The sequence below is a fragment of the Centropristis striata genome, chromosome 19 (assembly GCF_030273125.1).
Source record: "Centropristis striata isolate RG_2023a ecotype Rhode Island chromosome 19, C.striata_1.0, whole genome shotgun sequence".
NCBI lineage: Eukaryota > Metazoa > Chordata > Actinopteri > Perciformes > Serranidae > Centropristis > Centropristis striata.
This window is the reverse complement of record NC_081535.1, coordinates 32,524,542-32,546,552: the sequence shown is the minus strand read 5'-3', so window position 1 is coordinate 32,546,552 and position 22,011 is coordinate 32,524,542. Positions and strand designations below refer to the sequence as shown.

Here is a 22,011-nt window from a genome sequence, read left to right as displayed (position 1 = left end):
AGTAGTTTGACCAAAATTTAATTCAGAACCTGAAAAGTGGGTTTCCAGCCAGTAATGTTGTGCTCAAAACAGGAAATGGCTGGTTCACTAGATAGCACCAAGGTTCCAAGAATCCTGAGCCGAACTTGTTCAAGAACGAGAGCTACAGGTACATCTCAAAAAGTTAGAATATCATGGAAAAGTTCAATATTTTTTGTCAATCATTTCAGAAAGTGAAACTCATGCATTATATAGATTCATTACACATACACAGCAAAATCTGTAGTGTTGTTTTTTCATTGTTAATAATTTTGAGTTGGTGGGTGTTGATTTTGGAGTTGTTTTAACATTGTAGTGATCAAAAAGCTTCTGCCGGCGTTGTTACATGTTAACACCTGAGTTAGATTAATTGATTTTCAGATTTTGTGACTTGAATGCTAGGCTAAAGACAGAATGCACTTTTAATGTATTGTAAAACAAAACAATGAATGTTAATTATCACATTAGTGAAAGGAAATAACATGATTTTAGGGTTAAAAATACACTTTGTGTCATAAAATAACACAATGTTTGTTAAAAATTACCACTCAAAGTGAAAAGGAATAACACAATTTCGAGTTAAAAGTGCACTTATGTGGTGCCATAAAACAACACCAAGTGTGTCAAATATTCAGCACTATTAAAGAGTTACAATATAAAAACAATTTTCATTGTGTAATTTTAACTCAGAATCCGTGAGAACTATATAAACTCAGAAAAAGTGTTAAATTTAACACTCTGTGATGCAGTAATTCATGCAAAAGGAGCCAAACCAAGTACTGAGTGTATAGAAATGAAGATACTTTTCAGAAGGCTGACACCTTTTTGTTTAAAATATCTTTTTTTTTAATTGATCTTATGTAATATTCTATTTTTCTGAGACACTGAGTTTTGGGTTTTTCCTTATCTGTAAGCCAGAATCATCAAAATTACAAGAAAAACAGGCTTGAAATATTTCACTCTATGTGTAATGAATCTATATAATATACCAGTTTCACTTTCTGAAATGACTGACAAAAAATATTGAACTTTTTCATGACATTCTATTTTTTTGACATGTACCTGTATATGGTGGAAAAGTGGCAACATGAACCAATTCTAAAATTATGACACATTATTGATACACTCAGTTTATTGGGTCCACCTAGCTAAAACTGATGCAATCTTAAACAGTCCCACAGAAAACCCTCCCTTCATGTTCCAATGTTCAGTTATATTACATTTAAAGACGTGTTGATTCCAGTGCATTGTCATTTTGGAGGCTGCAGTTTGTGGTGTTCTTGTCTCTTGTTGTCAACAAGGGAAGGTTGAACAGCAAAAACACCTGTCAGTATAATGCCATACAATTAGACATAATATGAAACAACACCTCTCTGAAACATTAGAACATTGACTTCATCAAGATGTCTTGCCAGCTGTGTTGTATTAGACTGTACCAGTCTTAGCTCATGGACCTAATAATCTGACCACTGAGTGTAGACAATGTTAAAGGAACACTCCACCGTTTTTTCATATTAAAACATGTTATTCGGTCAAGTGAGACGAGTTGATACAGACCTCTTGCGTCTCAATGCGTGCACTCAATCGCCCTGGCGCGCGGCGCCACTTGGCTAGCACTTAGCTTAGCCCAGTTCATTCATTAGGATCCAAACAGATGGACAGTTAGAAGCAACCAAACTCCTCCACGTTTTCCCTATTTAAATACAGCTACACGAGTAGTTAAACGACCAAGTATGGCGACACGACTCGGCGCAGTAATATCATCACTCCTGAAAAATCTTCTCCCCTCAGGCGTGATGATATTACTGCGCCGAGTCGAAGTGTTCCCAAGTGCTATTCCACCATACATTATAGTTCTCCTTTTTATCCGCTTAGAAAAGCGCCACGTTTTATTTTGTGTCGCCATACTTGGTCGTTTAACTACTCGTGTAGCTGTATTTAAATAGGGAAAACGTGGAGGAGTTTGGTCGCTTCTAACTGTCCATCTGTTTGGATCCTAATGAATGAACTGGGCTAAGCTAAGTGCTAGCCAAGTGGCGCCGCGCGCCAGGGCGATTGAGTGCACGCATTGAGACGCAAGAGGTCTGCATCAACTCGTCTTACTTGACCGAATAACATGTTTTAATATGAAAAAACGGTGGAGTGTTCCTTTAAGGATTTGCTTTCTGGATCTGAGCCAGAAATTGATCTGTTTTTAAAAATCAAGACTGGGCTATTTCATTTCTATATCGTCCTTTTTTTCATTTCCTGAATGAAAAAACGTTAATGTACAATACATAAAAAAACTTTTTTTTTCTCCATGTTATATTAAATCTGTTAAAAAGGACAGAACCAAAGATTTATCATGTATCTCGGTTTTGTTTGTTATGTTGAAGCATGAATGAATGAAGTACGGATGGAGACGTGGCAGCCAAAACTCTTTTCCCATAATTCTTCAGTCTTTTTCTTTCTGGTCCGTTTTGTGCCCGTCTCCTCTGACTGGACTTTGCTGCCAGTCTCCACTTGTGTTTAGCCCAATACTGTGTGTCTATAAGACTGTCAGGCTTTGTCTGTCTGTGCACATACAGACAGACAGGCAGACAGACAGACAGGTGAGTGAGCAGCTCCAGACTCTGTCTACTGGCCGGCCTTCTTCTCTTTCTGGAAACTGAAGCTAGTCCGCCGGCTCAGTTTTCGCTGCTTTTGGGCAAAGTAATCAGCTCGAGAAGTGCTGGCCCGGGACTCCAGGATATAGTTCACCTGAAAATTAAGAGTTTTATTTAGGATGAGTTTTCAATATTCATTTGAAACCATCAATACAATAAAAAATGAGTCCTGTGGAAGACGGGGATAGTTTTTTGGAGCCTGCAGGGTACCATAATGTGAATTGAATTCACAAGGTACCAAATAAAAAAAGGAACAGTCGAGGTTGAGATATCCTGACATATAATCCTTAGTATGGGTCTAGCCAGGGTCTAAAACACTGGAAACTATATTTGTCATAATGCAACTAATAACTGATCTTTTCCTTCCACTTCTTTCAGAGTCCAAAGCTCCTGTTTTTAACTCTGACTTTCTGCTAGAAATTTGTAGTTGTGCACAATTTTAACAACACCGGTGTTGTTTTCACAGACTAAAGAGTACAGCTGAAATAAATCTATACACTTTATAAAAATGAAAAGTACCAGTATATTTTAACTTTACTTATAATAATCTACTTTGTAATAGTGACAGTAAATGTGCTTTACTTCCACTTGCTGCCACTCATGTTATGTCCAAAAGGTGTCTCTGTATATTTGAATGAGAAAGAATTGAGACAAAAGTCATTTGGAACAACTCATAGAAGAGTTTCTAATGCTGGCACTAACTCAACTGTTGAAATGTCTCCCTGGAAAAAGGGAAACATAAACAAAGCAAAGCACAGACGTGGAGCCAGAACTCACCTTTAGCACGATTTCATTGACAGTAGCAGCATCAGACTCAAAGTAGAGCGGCTTGTAGTCATGATTGCTGAGATAAGTGACCTTAAATATTGCATGACCTGCAACACACAGAGGAAAACACATGTTTAAAGAGACAGAAATGTTGCTCTGATCACACATATCAACCCCTTAAGAATTGAGTGCTTCGGGGAGGTGGTTTCTACTGTAAACATCATGTACAGATGTGGAAAGAGGTCCCTGGTCGACTCACTGGGGCTTCTTTCCTCTACAAGGTCACAGGCACAGAGGTGGTCCGAGTCGATAGAGATGGGTTTCTGTCGAATCCAGAACTTAGTACTGGCCTTCTGATTGGTGACAGGATCAATCTCCACTTTCTCTCCTGAAATGCCTGAAGAAACAGAAGTCAGAATGAATGAATGGAAAACACATTTCATACAAATGATAACCACTCATTGTTGGACAACAAGTAGAGGAGAAACTGAATAAAGCAGTATGTTTTAAGTCTTGTTATGGCCACACTTAACTGCTGCATTCCAATATATGAGAAATCTTATCTCTAATCTCTCATATATAATCTATATATGAGAAAATGCTGTGTCTGCTGATGCTTTGTTTTCACATGACCTGCTAAATAAAATCAACTGAGTGAAATATTTCAAACAGGTATTTGTGTAACTTTTGGAGCTGGAGAAAAATGATGATGTGGACCTTCACTGGCTACAGTAAGCGTTACGTACCTAGCTGGACATCTGTGGTGAAACGCAGCTTGTGGATCATGCTGATCTTGAAGGATTTATAATGATGACTGCTTAACATGTCCTGGACTGTGGTGATGTCAATAGGAGGGTCTTCCTCTGAGCTCTCTTCACCTCTGGAGCCTGGAGACAGAAAGAAAATATATTTCAACTATAATCTATAATTTAGTCTTGATTTCAATGCATATTCTATAATTTAGAAATCTGGTTAGACAATTAATCAAAAATGACTGCTGGGATTAGGAGATGTGTTGCACCAAAACTAAGGCAACCAATTTTATCTGATCTGCCACAAATGACAAGAGTGCATTACTCCATCACACAAACACAGGAAGAGAAGGCAGGTCATTGATGCCTTAGACAGCACAGTAAAATGTGATGAAAGAAGAACAAAATATGTCATATGCTGAATACGACATTGTTTGAGATGTGTTCGTCATGACAACAACATTAAGAAAGACAACAACAACAAAGACATCCAACACTCATGAGGCTTTTATTAATGTTCTTATTATAAATCTCTTATAGCCTGCTATTAGCTGTATTATAATGCCATTATTAACACTTATATAAGCTTATAAACACACAGTAATGTTAATAAGCATCTTGTAAGGACTTACAAGGGCCTTATTACTTGTTAATTAATGGTTATTACAAGGACCTTAATATAAAGCGTTACCGAAACCAGCTGTGGAGTCATTCATTGAGAAGATAAGGCTGTTGTGGTAGTGACCTACTGGGATTACTTACTATTTTCTCTGACTAGGCAGAACTCCAGGGTGCTCTGGCTCTCCAGTGTGGAGTCCAGGTCTACGGAGACATTTGGCTCCGTCTGCTTCTCTAGACGATACATTGGCCCTGTTGGAGAATGATGTAGTTAGAAAACAGCAACACATATTAGCGTTTTCAAAATTGTTGCCTTTGGTAGGCGACAGCTCTAACTCTTTTTTTTATCTTCTTTAATCTTTATTTTGCATTCTTAACCCTCTGGAGTCACCAAATGCGCCAAAGCATGTCTTCTTCATGACATCCAGATGTAAAAACAAAGCAGAGTCGAGCCCTTCTGTAAAATTAACCTCTAAAGTTCTGGCTTGAAACTCCTTTATGAGCATGATAGTGTTTTGAAAGTTAAAAAAAAAGATTCAAAATCACATTTTATGTTGGACTAAAGGACCAAAAAAGACACAAAATGACCAAAAAAGACAAAAAAAAAAAGAATGTGTAAATGCCATGTTGGTATATTTTCTTTCATCACAACCTCACCTTTATGACCTAATAATAATTGATTTTTTATTATGACTTACTGGATCAACATGATGAACCAAAAATAAACAAAGACAAACCAACATAAATGTGATCTTGTGATTGTGTGTGATCCTGTCATCAACTCTGGTTTTTATTGCAGTCATTTTGTGTCTTTTTTGGTTATTTTGTGTCTTCTCCTGTGTTTTTTTGGGGGTCATTTTGTGTCCTCATTTGTTTCTTTTTTGATCATTTTGTGTCTTTTTTTGTCATTTTGTGTCTTTTTTGGTTATTTTGTGTCTTCTCCTGTGTTTTTTTGGGGTCATTTTGTGTCCTCATTTGTTTCTTTTTTGATCATTTTGTGTCTTTTTTTGTCATTTTGTGTCTTTTTTTTTTAGACAGCTCTTACTCTTGTTGCTGCACCACAGCAACGATGGACTAATCGATATATATGACATAGGTAAAGATTCATGTATTATTCATCATCAATACATCCATTAAGGTTTTCCAGCTCTTCCTGCAGAACCTTGATGCATTCCCAGGCCACAAGAGACATATAAACTCTTCTGGTTCTTACCAATTGGACAGGAAACCTCTAGTAGGATCACCCAGGAGGCATGCCCATCAGATGGCCCCTTCCATGTGAAGGAGCAGTGGCTCTACTCCGACACATGGATATACAATATTAGGGTTCAAGCCCAAAAAGGGCAGAAGCCTTCTGTGTTTGTGCTGGTTTTCTTATCACTACTTGTTGTCTTCCACAGCAGCTGAAATGAGCTGGACTATGTATCTAATACATAGTTAATAGATGGTTTTGCTTTTATGCAACCACAGCATTAAAAATGTAATCTAGGGCAATCAGCAAAATGTTCTTGCAGAATTAGATTCCCTGTTGGAGAATCTACAGGACACACTGGAGTCAGTTTTCCTTAGAACTACAGTCATAGAAAACAACATTAGACCATTGTTTCCTTCAATTCCTTGTTAATTTTAATGTCTGGTACAACTAAAGGTACATTTGTTTGGACAATATAATTATAACAAAAATAGCTCATGAGAGTTTAATTTAAGAGCTGATATCTAGACTATCTAGAAAAAAGTGGGAAAAAAGCAACTTTTTTCTCCCAGAATCACCACTTTAACTCTTAATAGAGCACTCATTGAAATACTTGCAAATTTCAAATTTCAACCCTAGAGAATATTGGAGGATATTACATACTGCCGGAATGTGTAAAAAAAAACATACGAAAATGATATTTTGAGAAAAAAGTTTACGAGATTAAAGTAGCAAATCTACGAGAAAAAAATGTGCAGATTTATGAGATTTAAAGTGGTGAATCTGGGAGAAAAAAGTTGCTTTTTTCCCACTTTTTTCTCGTAAATCTGCAACTTTTTTCGCGCAGATTTGCCACTTTAAATCTCTTAAATCTGCGACTTTTTTTCTTGTAGGTTTGCCACTTTAATCTAGTAAATTTGCAACTTTTTCCTCGAAATATTACCTGACTACCAAATATAGTTCTTTGCCTGACAAAGGGTTAACACTTATATAGGCTTATAAACACACAGTAATGTTAATAAGCATCTTGTAAGGACTTACAAGGGTCTTATTACTTGTTAATTAATGGTTATTACAAGGACCTTAAAATAAAGCGTTACCATTCTTTCTTCATATTCATCAAAAAGGCTCTTAGTAAGTGTGATTTAAGATATTTTATGCACATTTGTTCCAAATGCACCATGTAGGGGTCAGCAGTAGGACTAATGTAAATTGTTGAATCTTAATACATACAACTTTTTATTTGTCAAATTTTTTTTTCAAACTTTGATTGTAATTATGATAAGTACAAATATGGGTTTTGAATAAGTAGTAATTGTGTATCAAGAAAAGATCATAATAAGCTCAGACAACAGTATGCACACACTTTTAGATGGCAAATGTAACTTAGGTTTCATGTCACAGGTTCACAGATGGGTCAATTCAAAATAAAACAGCAGGTTTTATCTGTGATCTACACCTCGATACGTAGTACCAATGCGCTGAGAGTAAACCCCCCAAAAAAACAAATACATAATGTACTTGTGCATGATTTCCATGAAAGTGTGCGTGTCAATACCAGAGCCTTTCTGTGAGCCTTTCCTCTTCTTGAGAGCTTTCTGGAGAATTTCCTTCATGGTTACTTTCAGACTGTCCACAGGGATCAAAGAGAAACCATGAGCAGCATTTCTAAAATGAAAAAAACAAACAAAAACAAAGTTAAGACACTCCACTGCACCTGGTACATTACAACAATCTTAATGGCTTCTTCAGTTCTGACAGAATAGACAAGTGGACCTCTACTTCACTTCACAGCAGTAATGTTTGTTGCACAAGGGTTAAATATTTGCACCCTACAATGGGCAAATGCGACTGAATGTGGCGGGTGATAAGATCACCTCCCAGCCGCCACGATGCCGGTAAACAAAGGAAAAGCATTTCAGAGGTAAAGGGTAATGTGGGCCTGATTTTGTTGACTTGTTGATTTTGTTGATTTGGTCTTTTTTCTTGATATTTGTGCTTGTAGCACAAGTAACTAAGTAGGCCTAGAGTTAAATGGTTTCTCTTTTATCTTTTTGTTTTACTTGTAGTTATTGTTATTTTTCTACTTTCATAAAATGGGTAACGCTTTATATTAAGGTCCTCGTAATAACCATTAATTAACAAGTAATAAGGCCCTTGTAAGTCCTTACATGATGCTTATTAACATTACTGTGTGTTTATAAGCCTATCTAAGTGTTAATAATGGCATTATAATACAGCTAATAGCAGGCTATAAGAGATGTATAATAAGAACATTAATAAAAGCCTCATGAGTATCTTATAATTCTTCATAATAGCATTACAAACACCCATAACCCACCCATTATGTCTTTGCCATGCCTTTATTAATCTTTTGTTTGCTTATTGATATTAAAATATACTTTATTGCTCATCTATTATAAGTTAACTATGCACTTGTTAACAGTTAACTATACTTTTTGCAGCTAAAGGGATCTAAAGCGAGTACAATGCCTTATTACTTGTTAATTAATGGTTATTACAAGGACCTTAATATAAAGCGTTACCAAAAAATCATGTTTAAGAGTGGTCAGCCCTAACCTAAAAATGACTGACATGAACCTAAGAAAGTCATTCATGAAAGACATTCCTGAAATATAAATACAGTGAAGCAGTTGTCTCCTAACCAATGTGGGGATGTGATTAACACATGTATGAAACATTTGTTTGGTCACTACTGTAAAACATAATGTATGCATACACTACCGGTCAAAAGTTTTAGAACACCCCAATTTTTCCAGTTTTTTATTGAAATTCAAGCAGTTCAAGTCAAATGAACAGCTTGAAAGGGTACAAAGGTAAGTGGTGAACTGCCAGAGGTAAATAAACAAAGGTAAGCTTAACCAAAACTGGAAAATAATGTACATTTCAGAATTATACAAGTAGGCCTTTTTCAGGGAACAAGAAATGGGTAAACAACTTAACTCTATGGAGTCTTGGGCTGTTTTGTCCATTTTTGAATTCTTTTCATGTCTTTGTAAGTCATTTTGTGTCTTTTTTGGTAATTTTGTGTCTTTTTTTAGTCATTTTGTGTCTTTTGGTGTCTATTTTTGGTCATTTTGTGTCTTTTTTAGTCCTTTTGTCCAACATAAAATGTGATTTTTATGCTCAATAAAGAATTTTAAATGTTGCAAATGTGCATTAATTTCAGAGTACACTGATACATTAAACTGCATCATTTTCAATTAAATTCCGGAAAAGTTGGTGTGTTCTAAAACTTTTGACCAGTAGTGTATGTTGCTCATTTCTAACTTACATTCTGACAAACAGCGACTGTCTGGAAGCGAGGCCAGGTGAGGAGTATTTCTCCACCAAGGCCAGAGTGCTGAAACCAAACTTGTGGATCGGCTCGTTAGAGTCCAGTGGAGGGAAGTCTGTGTCCACCTCGCCATCATCCTCAGCAATGTGGAGGCAGTAAGCATTTACATTCTCACTGTGTAGAGAGACAGAAGAATGTACAACAGAAACTGACATTCTCTGAAACAGGTGTAATGACCGTGTGAATGGTTGTCAATGGTTGAGTTCGTATAGGCCAGGGGTGTCAAACTCTGGCCCGCGGGCCAAATTTGGCCCGCAGTGTAATTTTATTTGGCCCGCGAGGCAATACAAAATTATTATATAATTATTGTACTATAAAAGCTGACCCGCGGGTATTATACCCCCGACCAGCTCTCTGTCTTTGTTGAGATTTGCAATTTACACTACTTTTTAAAATTAAGGATTGATTTTTATTTTGTTCGTTATTTATTTATCTATACGGACTAAAAAAAATCATATTTTCTATATATTTTTCAGTATTTTGTAATATCGTCAAGAATATTGTTATCGCAATGATACCCTGAAACAGGGGTGTCAAACTCTGGCCCGCGGGCCAAATTTGGCCCACAGTGTAGTTTTATTTGGCCCACGAGGCAATACCAAATTATTATATTATTACTGTACTATAAAAGCTGACCCGCCGGTATTATACGGTGCATTTACCGCTAATACTAGATTTATTATTGTTATTTTATTTTTATACGTATTAACCTGTTGAAAAACTTTATATTGATATTTAAATCAGAAGGATGCAAATAGAAAAGAGGCATATGATTTTTATTTAATTTTTATTTAATAAATTAATGACATTGATTGTCATTGTGATGACAAATTGTTTTTTATTTGAAATTTGATTTGCATGTCTGCACTATTTAGTTATATATTGTATGTTTATAAGCGTTGCTGGTTCCATATTTAATGTTAAAGCAAAACATGTTTGGTATATATTAAAAGGTTTATTTGTTCAATGTTGGCCCGCGATTTTATTCAAGTTTTACATTTTGGCCCATTGTGTATTTGAGTTTGACACCCCTGGTATAGGCGGTTAAGGAAAATGAATGAGTGGATCATTGAAACTCGTGTTGAAATATTTGAACTCACTTGAGTTTGGGTTCTCGTCCCTCGCTTGTGTACTGCCAACAGATGAGGCCGATGAGATCATGGACGCGGGCGTTGGCGATGGTCACCACTGTCATTGGATGGAGTTTCTCCTGAGCCATCTGCATTGAGAGGTAGACGTCGATCTTCTTTGTAGCTGTTGTGCCGATGTGGCCCTGAAAGGTTAAGAGACAGTGAGTACACCATGCAGAGTGACACAAAACATAATAATTTGACCAATCTTATAGGCAGTCCGTGGCCTAGAGGTTAGGAATCGGGCTTGTAACTGGAGAGTCGCCGGTTCGAATCCCGGTACTGACAGGTCTAGGACTGAAGTGCCCTTGAGCAAGGCACCTAACCCCCCCTGCACAGCTCCCTGGGTGCAGTAATGTGCTGCCCACTGTGTGTTCACTTGTGTGTAAAAAAGGATGGGTTTAATGCAGAGGTTGAATTTCCCCATTGTGGGATCAAGAAAGTAATCTTCTTCTTCTTCTATCTTCTTCTTATTGGAATATTTCTGCATACTGGAGTCCCTAAACAATCTTGGAATTACTCACATTTGGTATAACTGGAAAGTTGAGACTCTGATGGATACAATGAGCCCAATGTTATTCATGTGTGATGATGTTAGTATGGTAAGCATACCATTCTGCTTGACCTCACTGTATAAATGACCTGTGTTGACAATAAGGAGGGTTTCTCAGCAGTTTACAGAACAAACCAAATAACTGCATGGGCTTTTATATAATTATATTATCTGTTCTGGTCTTTGTCTCTTGATGTGATATTTTGTAGGGATTGACAATTTTTACCAGCTCAACAAATGCACCAAATCTGTGTAATGAAAAATACCAACCAAAAAATTATGGAATAACTTCAGAGATATAGCTGAGCATTGAGATGGTGATATACTGTCTGTTCTTACCTATGGAAAAATGTTGATTTATTGCTTGTGATCTGAAATTGGATGCGCGTCCGAGGCAATTTGTAATTAGCAAAAGGAAACGGCCCAATAGAATTTGAAAGATAGAACTAAACAGAAACAGAATGTCGAATAACTTACCTTGCCATCAAACTTGGAGTATTCATTGAAGGGATTGTTGAGCTGCTGGGGACACTGCTCCAGTCGCAGTGAAAGGGTAGATTTGGTACCAGTTGTCCTCGGCCGGTCTTTAAAGTCCCGTTTTTCAAACAGAGACCCCAGATCCTCCACTGGACGACACATGAGAGCAATAAACAACATTCAGCAAACACTTACTTGCTTCTTAATGCAGAAATATATCCAGATAAATGGAATGGTTTCATGTCTGTTGCTGTGATCAAAACAAATTCAGAAAGAGTACAGAAGAAAACTGCTAAATATTTAGGTACAAGTCTTAACATGTGGGTAGCATCTTAATTATCAGGTATCAGGTGCACATAGAAATTGAGCAAGAGTAGAAGAGACACTCCCATTCAAATCCAAACAGGATGTTCAGAGTGGTGGCCATTTTTGGTTATTTTTCATGCCATTGCAAACTTTAACTTCTTTATGAACTTCCCATAAACCGTCTATGGTTCACAAATTGTCACCAGTCCAACAAAGGGGTAATTTTCTTTATTGTTGGTCTTGAATTTCCAAATTAGACCTGGTTGCAAAAGTCCATTTCCCAAAAAATTGTTGAGAAATTCTAATTTTAGTCCTGATCATCTGTTCGTCCACCACTACAAATGAGTGTTCTTTCTAGAGTGGAAGACATACATCAATTAATTTTGTTGTTTCGAGACACACTAAGAAGATTAATTAAAAAAAAGCAAGCATGTGAGTTGGCTGTGGGCTATGCACTGCAAGATTTCTTGTCTGCTCTTCACAGCTGTTTGTTTGCTGTGCAGCCACTACAGCTCACTAATGAACACATGTGGAATTATGTACTTCACAAAAAGTGTGAAATAACTGAAAACATGTCTTATATTCTAGTAAGCAAAGGGTGGTTACTTTGAGGAATCTAAAATACAAGACATGTTTTCAGTTATTTCACACTTTTTTTTGTTAAGTACATAATTCCATATGTGTTTATTCATAGTTTTGATGCCTTCAGTGAGAATCTACAATGTAAATAGTCATGAAAATAAAGAAAAACGCATTGAATGAGAAGGTGTGTCCAAACTTTTGGCCTGTACTGTACATTGACCAGACCGGTTTGTTCAGGGTTTCAAGCTAAGTGTCCTGATAAATATCTGTAAAACACTAAATATGTCTGCGACTACTTTTTTCCAGACACCAGGAGCACTGAGGTTATGTAAACAGTGAGCGGTGGAGCATGTGGGTGCCAACAGGAACTTAATGGTGCATTCATGTGCAGCTTGTCAACTTTGAGAAACCTTAGCTGTTGATGCAACGCACCCTTCTACCATCTAGTGGTTCTTATTCTTGTTTAGTTGTGGTTGGTGAAATACGTTGCTGTAATGTATGTTGTATGAGCACTGGCTTGTCGTGCTGTGCCTGGTTGTTTTCTGCTGGCCCCACATATGTTAGACCCAGTATTATTTCAGTGTTAAAGTTTCCGTACAGTGGGTGAAAACAGATTATTAACAGAATATTATTCATATCATTTTATAACAGCAACCACATTCAACTGTATAAAATAAATGGGTAACGCTTTATAATAAGGTCCTTAATAACCATTAATTAACAAGTAATAAGGCATTGTTCTCGCTTTAGATCCGGTAGTTGCAAAAAGCATAGTTAACTGATAGTTAACTTATAATAGATGAGCAATAAAGTATATTTTAATATCAATAAGCAAACAAAATAAGATTAATAAAGGCATGGCAAAGACATAATGGGTGGGTCATGGGTGTTTGTAATGCTATTATTAACACTTATATACGCTTATAAACACACAATAATGTTAATAAGCATCTTGTAAGGACTTACAAGGGCCTTATTACTTGTTAATTAATGGTTATTACAAGGACCTTAATATAAAGGTTACCAATAAAGGTATCGGAAAATCCCGTCAATAACCGGAATAGAAGTGGGAAAAATCCAAGCCATACCAACCCTAATTTTTAGATGTTAAATTATCCAGTAGTTCATAAGATTAGAGGAAAGTCTAAAACACATAAAAAGTCAATTTCTCTGCTTTCTTATGTAAGAAAGCATGTTTAACATCCTGTTAAGCGTCTCCTAACACCTCAGATTTTTCTTCCCCAGTTGGAGAGGTCTTGACTGGTTTGGAACCACTGGAGTTTAATACTGATCCAATACTTTGAATATTTTCATTGAGAAAAACATTTCATACAATCCATTACACACAGAAACACTAATATTTGAGAAGTGAAACAGGGTTTTGCGACAAAATTACTAAAGAGGGCAGGTTTGCTTTTTTAATAATAATTTTGAGTAGTTGCTCCAGCCCCCCTGTAGTTAGGATGATGTTACAGATAATGAATGAATAAAAAACATTACCTGACTGGGAGGATGAACGCTCTTTCCATTGAATGTTTTTACATTTGATTTGGTTCTGCCGTTCCTTCCTTAACCTTTCAAGTCTTTGGGCTGAAAATAAAGAACACATTTTAAATCAGGTACAGGCATATGAGCAAAACTTGCAAAAAACCTGGAGAAATAGAAAAATAAAAGCATCATTATATATACACTACTGGTCAAAAGTTTTAGAACACACCAACTTTTCCAGAATTTAATTGAAAATGATGCAGTTTAATGTCTCAGTGTACTCTGAAATAAATGCACATTTGCAACATTTAAAATTCTTTATTGAGCATGATAGTGTTTTGAAAGTAAAAAAAAGATTCAAAATCACATTTTATGTTGGACTAAAGGACTAAAAAAAGACACAAAATGACAAAAAAAAGACACAAAATGACAAAAAAAAGACACCAAAAGACACAAAATGACCAAAAAAGACACAAAAAAACACTAAAAGACACAAAATGACTTACAAAAGAATTCAAAAATGGACAAAATAGCCCAAGACTCCATAGAGTTAAGTTGTTAACCCATTTCTTGTTCCCTGAAAAAGGCCTTCTTGTATAATTCTGAAATGTACATTATTTTTCAGTTTTTGTTAACCTTACCTTTTTTTATTTACCTCTGGCAGTTCACCACTTACCTTTGGACCCTTTCAAGCTGTTCATTTGACTTGAACTGCTTGAATTTCAATAAAAAACTGGAAAAATTGGGGCGTTCTAAAACTTTTGACCGGTAGTGTATATACAGTGAGGGAAATAATTATTTGATCCCGAATCAAATAATTATTTCCCTCACTGTATATGACACAATAAAATACCAATAAACTGTACTTTGGTTCAAATGTATATCTTTCCTTTGGCATGTGAGAGCAAGATGAGAAGAAAGGCCATTTCTTTCACACACCAAAAAGAGCTAACATTAAATAAAACTGAGTTAACATTGTTCAAACGTCTTTTTGTTCATCCCTCTTGTCTTACCAGCAGCCCCAGGTTTCTCACGGCTGTGTTGTTGGGGTCCTGATGAGACAGCCACCACAGGTCAGTACTCAAGTCTGAAAGTCTCCAGGCATTGCAGCTTTCTACCCACAACCAAAAACCACAACTCCACCAAACTCAGCACTCCACCAAACTAAAGAGAGCCCAAAAGAGACATGATGTCTACCTTTGGACTCCCTTTAGCACCAACACAATATTTATCCTCCATCTTTTTAGTCAATCCAAACTCACTATATCATATTACACCCTCACATCAAACCTGCAGCACTGCATCTCCCCTCCTTTGTGGAATTTTGTGTCTGGGAATTAAGATTGCTGCCACACTTTGGGATGGACGATATGGCAAATCTCTCTCTCTGATTTTTCTGACACATATATATCATGATAAGAGTAATTCAAAATGACATATCAAACTTCATCACATTGAATATTATTTTATTTCAAACTAGGCTACTAACAAAAACAACTGCCTCACAAAAGACAACAAATTAATAAAACTTCTTTAAAAAAAAATCCTTTAAAGAGTAAAATGCTTTAAGGTTCTTGAGATGAAAAATTTAAAGTGTTACAAGTTCTCACCCTTGAACTGCACCGTATTTACCATAATATCACCCAACTCTATGCCAAACTGACATCAAAAACAGCAAAACTGAGAGTAAATGTAAAAAGTGGGGTGGGTGAAGCAGATTAAATGTTTGAGGCAGATCTTTAGTGATAATACTGGAAATATTTATGAGGCGTTTTGGGTCCCTCTACTTCATAAGTAGCCCCGGAGCTTCCCACGAGGATATGGACTAGGCAGTTGGTGGGGGAATGTAGACAACTTTGGTCATACAAATTTGAACCAAGATTCCATCAATAACATTGATCTTGACTACATACTTGAATGAGTTTGCTGATTGATCTAATTGTAAACATGTAGTGAATTACTGTAAAGGATAATTAGGCTTCTTGTGCTGATTTAACCCCACACAGTCCCAAATCAGCTATGCTTCTCCTAAATTCTCTTTACTCTGTTTTGTTGTTGCATCAGGTATCCTGACACTGCCATGCAACTGCGGTGCGCAGAGCTTCAAAAGAACAAAAACACCAACAGCACAGACTGTATAATAACAACTTCCAAAATATTCACTCTCAGCAGTTTCTGTGACATCACACATCCATCAGCTGCAGACTGAACTACCAGTGCCTGCAGAGCACCTGTCTGCACTTCCTTTAGGAGTGCAGTGAGACCTTGTGGATCACAGTGGGAGAGAGAGGTGTGGGCCTTAATGTGGCCCAGAACGTGGTCCAACACTGATCCAGAGATACACACCCATTGCCTGAGCCTCTCAACCAAGATATAGTAATGGACATGATCAAAAAAGAGCAGTGAGACTGAACCAGTATCAGTCCAGAACCTTCTTCTGCTTCAACGTGTATTAAGAAATTGTTCGAGACTCAGAGAAGAGACATTTCTGCTGAGTACCACCAACAAAAACAAGATTGAAACTTCAAGTCAAGAATGTAATGCTCATCTAAGACAGCTAAAAAGCTGCTTTGCTACCACATTTTCTAAGACCTTAGCTAAAAAAAAAGGTAACTTTGAGATGGACCTGCAATTTTGAGGCATTAAGATGGGTTTTGTTTAGAAGTGGTTGAACAAAAACTTTTTGATTACAGAGGAACAATAAAAATAATTTTGTTATTGTTTTTGTTTTATTTACAACAAAGAAGTGGGTACCGAGGTACCAAGTCAAGTGGATAAGGGGAAGTGTTTATAGTACTAAATTAAACAGGTGGTGCTTGGAGGAAAAACTCTCCAAGATTGTTGGTCAGGAAGGGCTGGGGTGTAATGTTCTTTTTGGTCATTCATTATAAAAAAAAAATGGTACCACAAGTGATTCAGAAGTGACAATGTTGGGATTAGGTAGAATATTTGATACCAGGTTTCAAAATTATGAAGCTCTAGCAACCCTAACAACGGTATTATTATTATTATTATATTGTATTTTATTGCTGTTTCTTTTCTATCCTTTTGTATGGTGTCCTTGAGTGCCAAGAAAGGCGCCTCCAAATAAAATGTATTATTATTATTATTATTATTAAAATCTACTAAAAGGGATGTCTTCTTGGTGGCATAATAAAAAAACAGTGTGACACCGACGGCTTGATTAACAGAGTAAACTGGCATCCAAACGGGGAAATCAATCAATCATTTATCTGTACTATTCACCTCATAGCAATGAATAAAATGCGCACACTGAGCTGCAATCTAACCCCATGCTTTCCACACAACTAGCTACACAGCGAGCTACAGCAACCTTCAATAGCACACAATTTGACTATAAGCTTCATTAAACCATTGGGCCCAGATTAGACACACAACCCCCCTCCAAACAACAGCACAACAGGCTTTCTGGCAGTTCCCGCCATAGCGACAGGAGGAGTTGTGCCTGACAGAAAGCCTGTCCTGCTAACCAGTCAGAGCCTCAAGATGAGCCTACCTGTGTTGGATCGCCGACGGATGCCAAAGTCCCAGCTGGAGGTGATGTCCATGGACTGGGAGAGGTCACAGGCATGATTGTCTGTTACACTGCTTCCTCCCTCGCTGAAGGTGCCCGACCCTGATGACCCACAGCTGCTGCCAGGCAGCAGAGCCAGCTGGCACTTCTCCAGATCCACATCCTGGTCTATTAGTACCATCTCACACATTCCCGTATCATCACTGGTCACATGGGACTGTCTGATGTGAGCCAGAATAATGGCTGGGTTGTCCAAGAAAGCCATTTCCTGTTCTTTTTAAAATGTCTGGTAGCTTTGGATGCCTTCTCCTTGTCTCACCCTTTTGCCTGTATTCTAGAGGATGCCTTTCTTTTCCTTTCAGTCGAGTGCAGTAATCTTTTCCATTTCCTCTTCTTGATTATTAACTGCCAGCACCTGTTTGGAGCAAATGCACAGTTAAAAACAGTTATTACATGGTGCAGGCTTGAAATGGATCATTTAGGCTTGAGTAGTAAGAGTAGGGTTCTGCAAAAATGGCCAAAATCCTACAACCCGATATAGGTAATTTCATATTGTGACAATGATATCATTATGTAGCATGTTTTCTGGTAACTCAATAATAATATATCTGTATGAAATAACAACTTGGTAGTGCCTATCTGTGTACTCCATACTCATGTTAGCAATACAGCACAGCACCTCAGTGTTTTTTTCAGCATCCACATGCGATATTGCCTATGAGAATTTTTGTTTTGAAACAAAATTTTTAACTGAGATATATATATATATATATATATATATAGCGCTTCAAGATACTGAGATATATATATATATATATATATATATATATATATATCAGTATATATATATATATATATATATATATATCAGTATCTTGAAATCTCCTCTAGAGCACTTCCTAAATGCTCAATTCGATGCAAACAATCACACTAGCATGTTGACACTAGTCCCTTAAACATGCCTGCATTAAAACAGTCTTGTTTATAATTCATTAGCAGTTTCATTTCGAACAGTTTTCAACTTGCTAACCAACCAGACATTGTGGTGGTGGACAGACAGCAGCAGAGGGCAGTAACAGTAGATGTGGCGATAACAACTGACAGCAACATCAGGAAGAAGGAAAACAAAAAAGATTGAGAAGTACCAAGGGTGGAAGGAACAGATGGGATAGATGGAAACTGATGTGATCCCTGTGGTACTGGGAGCACTGGGGGATGTGACCCTCAAACTGGGAGAGTGGCTCCAACAGATTCCAGGATCAACCACCAAGCCTCAGTCCAGAAGAGCCCAGTCCGAGGAACAGCTAAGATACCCTGCAGAACCCTCAAACTCCCAGGTCTCTGGAAGACAATACAAGAGGGATTTATGTAGCAATGTATTTATGTATGTGTGTGTGTGTGTATATATATACAGTACAGGCCAAAAGTTTGGACACACCCATCTAATTCAATGCGTTTTTCTTTATTTTCATGACTATTTACATTGTAGATTCTCACTGAAGGCATCACAACTATGAATGAACACATATGGAATTATGTACTTAACAAAAAAGTGTGAAATAACTGAAAACATGTCTTGTATTTTAGATTCCTCAAAGTAACCACCCTTTGCTTACTAGAATATAAGACATGTTTTCAGTTATTTCACACTTTTTTGTTAAGTACATAATTCCACATGTGTTCATTCATAGTTTTGATGAATTTACAATGTCAATAGTCATGAAAATAAAGGAAAAAAATAGAATGAGAAGGTGTGTCCAAACTTTTGGTCTGTACTGTATATATATGTCTATGCAGTACAGGCCCTTTCTGCATTACAGTGTAAATCTGCACAGTATATAGATGACTTTGAAGGAGTAGAGTGTTATTGGTTACTTTATGAATCACCTGCCATTCAACATGTCACACCCACATAACAGATCCTTGGCTATAGGGACATATAGGCTAGGTGGACAAGTTTCAAGCCACTCATCAGTAATGGTGTGATTTAGTGTTGTCGCAATACGGACATTTTGTCAACGGCTCCTTAAACTGGCCGTAAGCCATCACTGGGCGTTTATATTATCCAGTAAACAAATGCCCTCTGGGAGTATTTACACTGTGAACACATAGCTGTTGGTGATTTCAACAGGGCGAAGAGAGCTGAGAGCAAGGGCAAAACAACCTCATCACCACTCAGAAAACGTTAGTAAAGTGGAGGAGAGGAAAAACTCTCCAAGATTGTTGGTCAGGAAGGGCTGGGGTGTAATGTTCTTTTTGTCATTCATTATAAAAAAAAATGGTACCACAAGTGATTCAGAAGTGACAATGTTGGGATTAGGTAGACTATTTGATACCAGGTTTCAAAATGATGAAGCATGAAGAATTATCTAGCAACCCTAACAACGGTATTATTATTATTATTATTATTATTATATTGTATTTTATTGCTGTTTCTTTTCTATCCTTTTGTACAGTGTCCTTGAGTGCCAAGAAAGGGGCCTCCAAATAAAATGTATTATTATTATTATTATTATTAATAATAAAATCTACTAAAAGGGATGTCCTCTTGGTGGCATAATAAAAAAACAGTGTGACACTGACGGCTTGATTAACAGAGTAAACTGGCATCCAAACGGGGAAATCAATCATTTATCATTTATCTGTGCTATTCACCTCATAGCAATGAATAAAAGGAGTAAACAGAAAAGCAGAAAACGTTACTAAAGTGAGCATGTAAGGCAAAATGCCGTAACACAATCCAGCTCTAAGACTTAATCTAACATTAGGTAACAAGAAACAAAAGCAACAAAGTGTGTGCGGGGTCGAAAAAGAGCTTCTGCGACTGATGCTAACTGCAGCTTGCATGGGGAAAATGCTCAAGTTTGCTTTTTAAAATGGGCCAAGGCATCAGCAGACAGCTTTTCTAAAGGAAGAAGTGCTTTACATTGTGTACTAATGCCTAGTGATAGACTACCCATTCAAACTTTAACCCAGCAGCCTGATTTAACTAGTGGTGATCTCCAGTAGCTAGCATGGCGTTAGCCAATGTAGCTAATGTGTTTCCGAGCTCATATAAACATGCTAACCGGTCACTAAAACCTCCTACATAAGCTGAGTCAGGAGGAAGCTCCTGAGAGTGGTGACAAGGTATATATTTTATATTTCCAGTTAAATAATGTACCCAAACATGTCAGTGTAAATGACATTGGTTGTGTGTAGTTAGCTCGTGTTTGTTGATGCTAACATCACAGAAGCTTTCTGTGGTTAATGTTAGCCGTTAGCTAATAATAAATAGCCTCTCAGAGAAACCGTTAACAGTCTAACGGTCGGTGTCCCACCTTTAGAAGTCCTCCGGTAGGGAATCAGAAGTCCCGTTTATCCACGCATACTCCAAGTAGTGACAATAACTCTTCCCAGTAGTAATATTGGACGATAGCAGAACCATAACATAACACAACTGCAACCCAGTGGAGTCAACCCAGTTTCACTTCCGGTTCCATTACTTCAGAATAAAAGACTTCCTCTTCTTCTTTGAAGTTTGCTGTCTAGATAGACTGTATTTACTGCCTCCTTCTGGATGTAGTCGTTCACTGCGTCTCTATTATCTCCGGTGGAGTGTTTTAAGTCTCGTCTCAAGACCCATTTTTATTCCTTGGCTTTTTAACACTGCGTGAGTTTTGTGGTCCTCTGTGTCTTTTATTTCTTTCATTTATTTTACTACTTTTAACTACGTCTTTTATTTTATTTTACTATGTTTATCTGTTTGATTGTATTGTTTTATTTATGGCATCATTTTAGATTTATACACTTATTATTTATTGCTGATTGGTATATGGAATTGTTTGTTTTATTGTTGATTTTATGTACAGCACTTTGGAAATGTTTGTGTTGTTTAAATGTGCTATACAAATAAAGTGGATTGGATTGGATTATATCTAGTCGGGTCCCTTTTAAACATTGTAAATATCACTTTTCATCCCTCCACCGTGTCACCACCTTACAACACCTCTTCAAATCCCATTCTTCTGGCCTCCTCTCATCTTATCCTCTCATCATAGCCTTTCTTTCTACCTCTACCTCTTGGATGTTTCCCTATAATAAATAATGCACTGATTCTGATTCTTAACTTGCTTAAAATGCCTTGTTCCTTTATATTGCTTCACTTTGTAACCCTCCAACTTTATGTGGTTGTTTTGTGGTTTAGTTTCACACTCTCACGTGAGAGGTCGTGTCAGATTAATTTTGCTAGTGGCTACGTTATTAGTGAAATGTAGTTTTGCATCTAACCAGAAGTGAAAGAAAGCAGTAATATGCAGAGTAATGTACACAATATAGATCATTGAATATAACTCGGAATAAATAATTGGATTGAGGAATAAACAATGTTTTAGCCTGCAGTGTTTTTACCTGTTTATAAAGTCTCAATAATAGTGTAGTGGCTATGGTTGTGCTTGATTTCACGTATGACTGTTTCAGCAGAGCCTCAGTTGGTCTGTGTCAAAGCTGTTAAACTGCTCCACAGTTCGCCTCAGGGTTATGTGAGGTCTGGTTCACTGTGTCTCTATTATCTCCTTATATCTAGTCGGGTCCCTTTTAAACATTGTAAA

General features: G+C 37.0%; 1 protein-coding gene across 1 annotated transcript; it reads right to left on the bottom strand.

Moving 5' to 3' along the window:
* Nucleotides 1-1,834: 1,834 nt before the first annotated feature.
* Nucleotides 1,835-20,868, bottom strand: mapkap1 (MAPK associated protein 1). Its single transcript, XM_059357378.1, has 13 exons — nucleotides 20,743-20,868; nucleotides 18,568-18,763; nucleotides 17,405-17,837; nucleotides 13,900-13,989; nucleotides 11,512-11,660; nucleotides 10,452-10,624; nucleotides 9,289-9,465; nucleotides 7,552-7,661; nucleotides 4,946-5,053; nucleotides 4,178-4,318; nucleotides 3,691-3,828; nucleotides 3,441-3,538; nucleotides 1,835-2,757 (listed from the first exon to the last, which is right to left on the bottom strand). Exons 3-13 carry the CDS (start codon nucleotides 17,685-17,687, stop codon nucleotides 2,635-2,637), a joined length of 1,590 nt encoding a protein of 529 aa, XP_059213361.1. The 5' UTR covers nucleotides 17,688-17,837; nucleotides 18,568-18,763; nucleotides 20,743-20,868; the 3' UTR covers nucleotides 1,835-2,634.
* Between the last annotated feature and the right edge of the window lie 1,143 nt (nucleotides 20,869-22,011).

Coding starts and splice junctions, on each gene's coding strand:
- mapkap1 (XM_059357378.1), bottom strand. CDS start 17,687: ATGGCTTTCTTGGACAACCCAGCCATTATTCTGGCTCACATCAGACAG. Junction 11,661..13,899: donor GCGTTCATCCTCCCAGTCAG/GTAATGTTTTTT, acceptor TGTGTCGTCCAG/TGGAGGATCTGGGGTCTCTG. Junction 3,539..3,690: donor TGTAGAGGAAAGAAGCCCCA/GTGAGTCGACCA, acceptor TGTGTGTTGCAG/GTCATGCAATATTTAAGGTC.